Source organism: Panulirus ornatus, chromosome 55 (assembly GCF_036320965.1).
Source record: "Panulirus ornatus isolate Po-2019 chromosome 55, ASM3632096v1, whole genome shotgun sequence".
In the NCBI taxonomy this organism is placed as follows: Eukaryota; Metazoa; Arthropoda; class Malacostraca; order Decapoda; family Palinuridae; genus Panulirus; species Panulirus ornatus.
Genome location: NC_092278.1, coordinates 22,514,196 through 22,526,207, shown reverse-complemented (window position 1 = coordinate 22,526,207; position 12,012 = coordinate 22,514,196). Strand labels below are relative to the sequence as shown.

At 38.5% G+C, this 12,012-nt stretch overlaps 1 protein-coding gene across 1 annotated transcript in view; it reads right to left on the bottom strand.

Moving 5' to 3' along the window:
* The window catches only part of garz (Sec7 domain-containing protein garz), a 47,706-nt gene extending 39,522 nt beyond the window's left edge, over positions 1-8,184 (bottom strand). Inside the window, exons 1-4 of the mRNA XM_071692809.1 lie at positions 8,035-8,184; positions 6,618-6,840; positions 5,498-5,673; positions 766-4,264 (exon numbers count right to left, since the gene is read on the bottom strand). Of these exons, the coding sequence (XP_071548910.1) occupies positions 766-4,264; positions 5,498-5,673; positions 6,618-6,821 (3,879 nt within the window). The 5' untranslated portion in view covers positions 6,822-6,840; positions 8,035-8,184. The remainder of the gene's footprint in view (positions 1-765; positions 4,265-5,497; positions 5,674-6,617; positions 6,841-8,034) is intronic.
* Positions 8,185-12,012: the final 3,828 nt, after the last annotated feature.

Sequence of the window (12,012 nt, the reverse complement as noted above, 5' to 3'; positions counted from 1 at the left end):
CCACTGTCACAACTATGCTGTCACCAGAAGAAGTACTGCTGCAACTATGTAAATGAATACATATAACATTAAGCTATCTTCTTTTAGTAAATTTGGGTAAAAGCTTTTTTTTCTGAATACAGCTGTACTGTATCTAATCTATTATCTGGACTTTTTATAATATAAATATCTCCTGTTTATTTGGATACTATGTCGATAACTGTAGGTCTGTGTAAACATTTCACTCAAAACAATATTTTTCCTCACATACTTGAGAAGTATCTAAGCTCTGCCTACTGTAAATAGTCAGCTCATCACTTAGTCATCGTGTCCCAGTTCCAGAACTTTTTCAACAATCTGTATTCGCCTTCTATCACTGACTACAGGATGGGTATACATGCATAATAAACTTGCCACTTTCTACAGCAAAAATGAAAAAATCTCTGGAATACTGAATGAGAGGAAGATTTATAAAGGGATTAATGGTGCTAGAAAGCAGTACCTAAAATCATGATTGACTATGCTACACAGAATTCCCAAGGTTCTAAAAAATTTCAAAGGTATCTCTCCTCCAATATCAATCCATACTCTGACTATGGAAAAGATATTCATGACACAGATAGATGGATCAATAACTCTGAAATGAATATGGTAATTTTTCATTCAACTTAATTAAAGCAAAAGATGAAACTAATATTTCCACATACAACAAAACTGAGTATTCTAATATAATTCTTGTGAATTAAAACTTAACATGTTACATAGAATCTGAAATCAGGAACTTACCTCACGTAAACCACAGACAATCTGTAGTGATATTCGAAGCAATACTGTAGAACGTAGACACAGCAACATACGAAGTGACTGCAAGATAGAGTTGGCAAGACTGGGCCGTCGCAGCAGGACTTTGGCAAGCCTCAATAAGGCTACCACACATCTTTCTAGAAGAAACTGACGATCAGCAGCAGCTGCTCCCATCAACAATGAATAAATATGGTTTCGTACACCAGGCCAGACACCAAGAGCTCTGTCCTTGTTAGCCACCAAAACTTGCACCACCAATTCTAGTAGAAAAGCTTGACTATGTTCATCCAGCCCACCTGTCATTCCTCCCTCAAGCAGGCTTCCCCTAGTACCAACTCCTGTTTCTCCAAGAGTACTGGCATCACCTGCTCCCATCATTGCCTTTAGAAGTTCATTTAGAGAGTTGCATGAGAGAAAAGCTGATTCAGTAATTAGTTTTTCAGGATGGCAGTCTAAAATGCAATTTCTTGCTCTCTGGGACAGTTCGACATCTTCAGGGTTTGTTCCTCGTGTAGTTCCAGTATCACCAAGAGAAATGTATGAGTAAATGGAAGACAGCAACCCAGACTCCACTCTTGTCACTGTAGCTGGAGTCTCATGCATCAAGCTCACATGCCCAACTGTCTCCACGAAGTCTTCGCTCTCAACTAAACTACGTGGAAGAAGTCGACAACGGAAGAGCACAAGAAGAAGATCCAAAATGTTCTTCCATCCATCCCTCAAGATGTCTCCATATGATATGACCAGTTTAAATGCTGTCTTTGCAGCAAGCTGAGCTTTTTTGTTTGATCCAAATGACACAGTCACATACTCTGGTGCTTCAACAGAAGAGGCTGTCAATGTGGTAAATTTAGACAGAGACACAACCAAGTTATCAAAAACATCACTCATGCCATATCTTGCAGAAATAGATGCACACTTCCTAAAACCAGACACTGCTCTCTGGATTATTGCATCATCATCAGATTTGTCAAAAACATACGACAATGAAGCAACTGTTGGACCCCAACATAAAGCAAATAAATCTCTGTCAAAGGTAACATTTCCATTTGCAAGAATGTACCTTCCCTCCTTGGTAGCACCTCTCTTCAGCAACATTTTCCACATGTAGTTCTCTTTCACTAACCCAGTATGTTCAGAGGGCATGACAATTTCATCAAGGTGTATTGCATTGTAAATTTCCTCCAACATTTCAGGATCAAAGTCTTTCCCATCATTGACACCACGCAAATTATTGCGGAACTGGTCTACAGTCATAGGAATGTTCTGCTTTTTGGCTTTCTGATTGTGTTGGTCTACATTCAACATGATAATAGCATAAGCAAGAGTAAATGCAGCATCGTCTTTGCCAAAAGGCTCATTGTTGCTTGTGTGCCAATGGGATGAAAAGTGCTCAATAATGATGGAAATAAGTGGTGCTTCCCCAGGGAGTCTGAAGCTTTCCAAGAATAACCGCAAAGCTTCATCAACACGTAAGCCTCGAAATTCAAAAGACTTCACAAATGCTGAAAGTATGTCAACATTCTTTTTCTTGCTTACATATTCACCAATCATCTTCTTGCACAGCTGAGGATTTTCTCTGAGGAATACTGCAATGTCATCATTTGTTTTACCTATAATTCCATTATCCTGTAGAAATTTAATACCTTTCTCGGGCTTATTATTAAAATGATCTGTCCCTACTGCTAAAAGTTTCTTCTGTTCTTTTAATGCGACCAAGTGTTCTCGAGACACAGTCTGATCATTTATAAGTACAGTTCGAGCTTTAAGGTGAGGTGTGACAGGAGTAAACCCACTGCAAAGACCTAGTCCTAAAAGGTATCCAGATGAAATCGGAGCCACCACCAAAGGTACCTGCTTATTATCTTCACTAACGCCGGATTTACTTTCTCTTTCTACACTGTGCTCCTCAATTGTTTCTATCACTGTGCACAAAGCTTCCAAAGACAACAAATTTGTAGAATACAGCCCCTGAACTGGGAACGCATTCTTGGACAGAACTTTTGTAAGATCCTCAAATAAATTGATCGTGTAGAGATCACAGTCATAATTTAAAAATAGCTCTGTGATGAATCCAGGAATGCGCCACAATTGGACAATCGTTTCTAAGGCTAATTCTTTATGGGAATAAGTTACATTTGTTGCCTCAGATGTTATAGTTTCTATCAATCTATTAAGGAACATCTCTATCTGAAACTTGAAATGAGCACGAAAGGATTCACAAAACAAAGTACACATACGCAGGGAGGCCATAAATATGCTCAATCGGTGTTCAGGCTTTAACAGCATGAGAAGATTCCTACACAACTGATCCCTTAGAGGATTCATTAAAGATGCTGTCTGATTGATATGTTGTGCTCCAACTTCTAGACCAACAGTTAAAAGGTTGAGTCCAGTAAGACACATTGAGGAAGTATTTTGCTCATTAACCGGAGAAGTAAGGTATATCAGAAAGCGAAACAACTCTCTCACACAAGGCATTCCATATGGCACTAAAGCACCCCCTTCAGCACTGACACCTTCCTGGGTAAACTTGACTCCTTGTGCATTAATAAAATCCTCCTTCTCAACCTGAAGTATATCATCTGGTCGAGAGACAGGTTCAACTGCTTCTGTTTCCACATCTCCATGATTTACCACTTCAGCTGAGGACTGTGATGTATTTGTTTCTGAGCTCTCGGCAGACACAGATCCAATCTGTTCAGTGTCACATATTTTGGACATTTGGGCACCATCATGTTCGCTAACCGAGGCTGCAAGGTTTTCTAATGACGTGCAACTTTCTGAAGCCAAATGAGCACTGGATACATCAACTCTGTTTTCCTCTGGGGATATAGATTCCAAAATACCAGAATCTACAGAAGCAGTATCCCCAACTGCGTTCTCTCCTACAACTGGACTACTTAATGAATCTGGTTCTGATTCAGAAGGAGATATTGCAGCAACTGAAGAGGGTTCGTTATTGATAACTGTACTGATTTCCTTTTCATCATTCTTTACATTTTCTATCATCAATGATGTTGCAGCAGTTTCTGAGGGCGGTGGTGTGGAGGAGGGGGTTGGATGAGGTGACTTTCCTTTCCTTCTTCCTCTACCCTCAGCACCAGCCCGCATTTTCAGTCTTTTGGCTTGCCCTTGGCCCCTTGGATCATCTTTGAATTGGGGTAGGCGTGCAAAGAGTAACTGGACCATATGACTTAGTGCATCTTCTGTGCAATTTCTTAACAACTCACTCAGGCGAGTCTCAAAGCAAATTCTAAAGCAAGAATTCAGAATCTCACAGACAGAATCATTTGTGATGAGATGTCCGACTGGGCCTAACATCAGTGTCCCTAAGACAGTGAGAATTTCCCAAAGCACAACTTCATCAGCACCCTGATCAGTCCCCACAAAGCGGGCATGAGTAACTGTTGCAGCAACAGCCTCCACAGCACTGGCAGCACTAGGACAATCTGGTGAGATGAGCCCATAGTTGAGCATCCTGAAAGATAAATCTTTCAATTAACAGTATCATGTACAAGCAAAGTGAACATACATTCTGTACAAAAAGAAAAGCTTTATTAACATCTATATATCTACAATTATCAATTCAATTTCCATCTACAGAGGGAGGATCAAGTATATGTAAGCACACAACTGAGCTCAATCATATGCTGCATCTAAATTCATGTTGTAAGCTGATGCTATGGGTCTTCTTAGCTTTCTAATTTGCCTGGAGAGTTGATTTGCCATGTGAGACTAACATTCCTTTTCACACCTATACCCTTATGCACAAATATTACCTTTGCCATCTATCAATTCATTATCTTTAACTATTTTTCTAGTTTACACAGAGTGAATCAAGTGCATACAAAATCATCTCATAAACACTGTTAACTGATTTTCACTGCTTCAAAGTACAAAGAGGCTTCTGCACTAATATAAGTTGATTTATCACATGAGACTAACATTTTTGCTCACACCTGTAGCCCCTCTCAACTATATCCCCCATACATAACAAAAAATCTTTCCCAGTCATCCTCACTTGAAATATCTTTAGCTCTCAAGAATTTACTCAATGTTCTCAACCTCTATTGTAGTCTACATTTCATCTAATACTTAAACTACTAAAGATCTTCACCCACCAATCTTCAGCTATGCATCCTGTATGTCCATACCATTCTAAAATACCTTCATGATGCATGTTTCCCTCACATCTACTGTCTCAATCTAAATATTCTTCTCATCCCACCTTTCCCATATGAGTAATCTAGCCTACCTCTCTACTTTTTCTTAACTACCAGGTACACCCAAAAATTAAGGTTGCACATCCATAAATCACAGAAGAAAGAAGCACTCCTCGATGCAAATTTCTTACATGCTACAAAATCATCAGAGCTCTTCATTCCTCTCCAAAGCCTCTGCTTTTTCTGGCTCTGCTTTAAACTTCAAATTTAGCTATACTGTTCCATCAATAACAATTACCAATTCTAAACCCCTACACTCATTAATAACTTCTACTTTTCACTACATCACTCAGGTAAAGACACAGGACAGTAATAAAAGAAAAGATGGGCAGAAACCATGAAATACAAACCAACTGCTTGGTGAAGATATGCAGATTCTTAGAAGATAAAGAAAAAATCATGAAATCAAATACCAATCATGAGAGGGTGGAGTATCACTGCACCAAATCAATTAAGGTTGTATGTAAATACTTTAAGACTGAACAAACCTATTAACTGCAGCAAGTGCACTTTTTGTAACAGGTCCAGTAGTGTCCTCGGAACGTATTATTGCCAAAAATGGCTCCAAGAAAGTGTTAGGATCCATAGTTTCATCAGGACCCAAGGATGTCACAGTATTCCTCAGTTCCTTCAGTTTTATGACAAGAGGATCCCTCTCGATGTCCTGTTAGAGAATCCAATTTTATTAAATTATGTTCTATTTCTTAAGTATGATATAAAATCAATGAACCCATGTCAACATGTTACTCCCACTTTCAGGAAATGTTACATAAAATAGAGGATCTATCACTCTGTTGGCCTAGTTCCTACATTGGTAAATCATTCAGTGGACAAAAAGCTATTATACTCAGTGAAAGTGGAACAAAACAGAAAATGGGAATAAAGTTAATAAATATAATGTCCTTCACAAAACAGTGAGGAAAACCCTAACTGACATTTTCCTTGAAATCATCTACTATCATTATCCCATTCCCAATTGAATGGGGCGGCTCAAGTACATACAGCCTCTATAACAGCACTCACACACATCCTCAAGCTGTGCTCAATGTGGTAAGGTAAATCATGGACTTAAAACACTCATAGAAGTGTTTCTTACTTTTACAATTTGAACACCACACTGATCTGTTAATCAAACTAATGTTTCCAAACATACCACGTCCAAACACAATTTGCTTCCATTGCAACCAATCCTCAATCATTTCACTAAAAGTTTTGATTTCAGTAACTTCTCTGATTTCAGGGTATTAGTCTAAATGAAAATGGTATCTAAAAGCCCTCACAGATCATACAAGACATATGCTACAAAATGATGAGATCTACTAGGTAAATTTTCCTCTATCCTCAGCCTAGTTAAGATGTGATAATAAATAAGAACCTCCAAAATAAAGCAGAAAACAGAGTTGTGGAGAATGCATGACTCTTTGTTTGAAATTGGTTCCTATGCACTGACTTGCCAAGGTGAAGTCTGATACATATATTCAGATACATAAAAATAATGGCTCATTCTATGACAAAAGAAATAAATGCTTAAGTAGAAAAAAGTAGTCTGCTCTAGTGCAATCAAAGTGAATCCTTCTTAAATCTTAACAATTTTGCCAGAGCACTAACTTGTTGATGCGAAGACCATCGTTGTGTTGATCTTCTCATGGCTGCAAGAAGTGGAGTTATCTCTCCCAGGAGTATGCGGCCATAGCAGATAGTTGGCCTTGGTGGAGCCCTTAATGGAATATCCAGTGCTGGCCCTTCATCTGCTACTGAGGAGGCGCATGCCCCCACAGTATCCCCTTGACCTGGGATGGATGCGTCAACCATGTTGCTTCATATCAGGAACCTGCAGAGATATGAAAATGAGCCTCCTAATATCATCTACACTCAACAGTAACAAATACAAAAAATTACTATCTGTATACCAGTCCAAGAAAACCTTGGACCAAAATTCTGTAATTTCAGTCTCAGGGTTTTCTCTAAGTAGCTGCACTCTGTGGACATTTCTGTATGGTATTTAAAGTCTTAGGTTTCATCTATCATCCTTACACGTCTTCATTCAATACTGAAGCCAATAGTTCCTTCAAATGTGGGTGGGAAAATTCAGTGTACAGCATAAATGGATGGGACTACCAATCAACTGTATATCGTAGTACCTACAACTAAAAGGGGTATAGAGAAAAATCATATCAGTAGATTCATTGCTCTACAGTACTCTCCTCCACCTGCAGAATTCACTTTAAAATCTGGTATGTTAAAAAAAAAATTGGGGGGGAGGACTGGTATCATTTTTACTTTCTCATATTCATCTGTGGCTTTCCTACGGACTGAGTCTCATCTCAAGAAACTTTAGTACTCGACAAGTTTTGTTAGGCATCAAAAATTAGCTTTGGATCCGGAGCGCCTCTGTTTTTGCAAAGCTAGTGAATTCTTTAGAGAATACAGTAATAGTTATCAAACTCGATTTGGAGCATTACATCCTAAGATACTAAATAAAGCAACCTTACCTAAAGTTCTTTACACTAATCATTGTAAGTGGAATGGAGCTCTACTAACCACAATAAATCTAATGATAATATTTTTGTAAATACAGATACACTATTGTTTTTCTCATCGTACAGATCTCTTGAGTTACAGAGGATATGCAATCCAACTCAAGAAACCTATCCTAACATAACTTACGACTTCTGAGTGACTGATACAGGTGGAAATCACTTCTATAAACTATAACGTATCCATCTAAAGGTTAGAAATCGCCCCACTCCTAAAGCGAAGAACAATTTCAACATGCAAGACAATGATTGCGTCTTGAAGAAACCCATAGTCTTCCTACGATCATTATCTTCGTACCGCATAAAATTTCAATAATTACACGGAGAGCTTAATATCTAGCCGTATACCTTCAGCTCAAGAGCTTTCAATTCCTAGTTCCTTCCCTTAAGATGAATTCCCCCACCTATCCCATTTTATCCTGGGAGAACATCCCGAGCGCGGGACGCGGGCTACACCAGGTTACTACCACCAAATCTGCCATACAAACCTCTTTTAAAGTGGATCTTCACGCCTTATATAACCACAAAAACTGTGGACGAGGTTGACCCTCCCTTAATGCTAATGGTGTCTGGTCAGATTGCTCAGTAGCCCAGCTTATGGGACAGTATTTATCCCATCAGCTGACGTGTAGACACTTTCTTCATCAGACACCATTGTGATAAATATATACAAATCTGAAGGGCCATCAAGCAAATACATAGTACCTCGAAATAGAATAAACATATCGTAGAAATAACAATTGAGCTCGTTAAATATTTTTTTAATTCTATGTAACCAAAATGAACAAGTTTACATAATAAGTTATCGATCGCTTACAAGTTCCTTATACTCGAGTTCCTTGACAATTCTTGACAGGCAAGACAGGGATATGGCGCCCCGTCCATCATCTTAATTCAAAAGATTTTGTTGCATCATAGAGTACGAGGGAAATTATATCAGCCTTTATTAACTTAAACCGTACAGCTACCCCAGTAGTAGATTTAGTATGGCGAATGAAAGCAATGAAGGCAGGACACAAATGCGATTTCTTTCCACATACGATTATATCTGAAGAAAAAAAAGAACACATGAATTAAGAGCGATAAAGGGATGCACAGGAAGATGAAAAGATTAGTAAATGAATATTCCTCAAATGAGTGACTGCATAACAGGAAATTACCAAAATCAGACGGGAGGGACACTCAGCCAAAAGAAATCTGCTCTTTGCAGACGATGCTTCTCCCAACAACCTTGAACATGGGTTCCTGATGACTGGGTTCTAGGATTGATAATCCTAGTCACTCGTGCAAGTGTAGTTTGTCTCGTGAAATAAATCCCCAAGTGCTTGGGAAGACTGGCGAACGTACCCGCCTTGTTAGGGCCACCATGACAGTTAATCTCGAACGCCTCACCCTCCATGACGGCAAAATTATGGCTACTTTTAGCCGCTGGTAACCTAACCTAACTATATGGCATAACTAATGATTCTTTTTATTCATGTATGATTAATGTGGAACCTTACAGACCCAAAGCGTAGTCCCAGAAAGTGTTAATGACGTTTTTTGATGAAGAGGAAATTCCTCGGTTGACTGGTGGGATTGCACAGTGTACGTGTCTGTAGAGTCTGTCATCATGGCAGGGTACGTGTCTTTAGAAGCGTCCGTGATCATGACAGGGTACGTGATTATCACAAGATACGTGATTATGGCAGGATACGTGATTATGGCAAGATACGTGACTATGGCAAGATACATGACTATGGCGGGCTATTTGATCTATGGCAGGATACGTGCTTACGACCACCCTCACCTTCGTAAAGTTGTACGCTACGGAAACGCATTTAAATATGAAAAAGGGGAATCCAAACACTACAACACAACAGAGAATATCACAGACTTAGATAATCAGATTCAGAAAACAAGTCTTCACATATGAATTAGGTAAGAGAACAAGAAAGAAAGGTCACTGTATCCGAAAAGAATAGCAAACACATTAGCAAATTTTTAAGCTTCAATAGACCTCTAAAGCAAAACTGTCTTTCCGCAATCTAGAGCCTTTGACGGATGATAATTTGGAAAGATAAAATAGTTTTGAAAATCTCAAATGCAGTGGATATTTGGCTGACTAGTTCATCGACTAACAAAATTTTCCTTTATTTTCACATGATTGGTATGTCAAATTTTCTGAGAGGATGAATCATTGCAAACATCGGTATTCACAGAAATTGTGATTCTTCTAAACAAAATTATTAATGATTTTTTTTTCATATTCGAAAGGACTAAGAATATGGCCTTAAGGCCAACAAAGTCTCAGAGGAGTTCTAACCCTCCGCCATCTTTAAATCTAGCCAAAGTGTGAGAATAAAACAGTTCAACCAATCAATTTCATCTAACCCTAAACCAGAGGGCTCTTGTCCTCGACCCTAGCCTACCTCAGCGTACCACAGAGGTTAAGTATGGGAAAATGAGCAATGTTGAAAAGTATCTTGTCCGCTAAATACCGTTTTCATCATTAGTGGCGACTAATCAACAAGAGCAACAAAAATCCAGATTTTAAAACGAACTTTTTCGTGAACACCGATCAAAGTGGACACTTATGGTCCTCTCAAGTTGATCAAGTAACTGAGGGACAGGGGGAAAGTCTAAGTGTGTAGTTAGGGTTATAGGTGAAAACGAACCTGAAAAAAATTTTACAGATGAAGAATTGACAAACCAAGGCCAAGATGATACATTTTATTGTGGTTATCCCTTAATAAAAACCATTTTCTTTAGTTCTCAAAGAATAGGTTTCATAGAAAACGAAAAGCTTCAAATGCTAAACCCGTCTTAGTGCTGAAGCCTATGCTGATATATTCTCTTTCAATATCTATGTTCTCCCTCTCCACATCAAGATAATCTCTCTTCATCACAAAACAGATTTACATCAATAAAAACCACGACGTTCAACAAATCAATTGATATCAAGAGAAACTGAAAATGTATATCTCTTCAAAATAAACTTTTAAACAGGGTTCCGTCAAAAATGATCTAGGAGCCATTATTGTAATATGCAAGTGGGAATATGTAACACGATGATAGCAGTTCATTTATGCTGAAACACTACATATGAAATTATCAAAATACGTCTGTGAGAACCTCATTCTGTGCGCCATCACATTTTTGCCATCTTTAGCAGGCCTTTTCACCAGATATACTGCACCTGTTTCTTGCCCTTAATGATGGAAAGGAAAAGGTAATTTCCCATCAACTTTGCGCCATAATAAAGTGGCGTTGCCATATCCTCCTTCGAAATAAAAAGTACAGTTGACAAACCCACTGCGTCCGGAGGATACAGTGAATTTACGAATGACATTCACCATTTTGAAGAAGTCATTTTCAATAACTTCCTGGAATTGACTAATTATATTCAATCAACTGACCCCAAAAATTTAGTCCATTTTCCCCTTATTCATTAACAACTTCGACCTGAAATCTGCTTCCGAAAATCAAAAGGAAGAATTATGTGTTTAGTCCCGCTCACAAACCTTAAGCAAACTGAAACATCTGTATATGTCTAATAGATGGCTGTGGCATGGCAGACGACACAGCCATTCAACCTGCAAGAGACGAAGTTGCTTGTGAGAGACAAGCTTCTCCAAGCAACACATCAGTAACTTTATAGAGATCATTTACGTACATCTTTATGGCGTACAACTCCCTTAACACTCCTGACCTCGAACTAGGCAGCCCTCAAAAAGCAGTCCTTAACTACAGGGTGTTTACAGTCGAAATGCATTCTGTCTGTAGGTTCAGACATAACCTTGAGACCAAGCCTATTGCTAACTCCCTACTGAAGAAAGGCTTAACAGATAAAGTGTCCAGTTGAATGGTAATAAGGTCACCATGTCATCCGGTTAATCAACCCACCCAAAAATATAATCGATTTACATTAAAATACCTAGCTCGAGTCGTATTATTATTATTGAGGGCGTTAAAAAAAAAAGAATCAGGCAAATGGCTATAGTCAAACTGTTCCAAAACTCCGCAAGACTCTACTATTTATCATTGAGATTCCCTTCCCATAAAGGATTAAATCTAATCATGAAATTAATCACTGTTCAATAGTTAATCTTGATATTCTCATTAATACCTTGTGGCCTTTCATTAGTTTTCTAATGAATTTGGTGATTATCAAAAGCGGATGTCCCGTAGGCTTCAACCTGGTAAAACAAATTGCATTTTGTATTGGAATTATCTTTCGAATTTATGAAGTTATACGAAGTGACACGTAATTTATTCGCTTCTTGAGGTAAATCTGTCCAGGCAGTCTTCGTAAAGCCTGCATACAGTTCATACCTGCTATAAATAACATCTCTGATGGACTTAGATGATGGCACGATAGACAACACGGACAGAGCAAAGAACTAATAGAAAATCTACATATCCACGTATGCAAATAGATACAGCCATTGTAGACATGTGCGTTCCTCGATTTAATGGCTTATCGG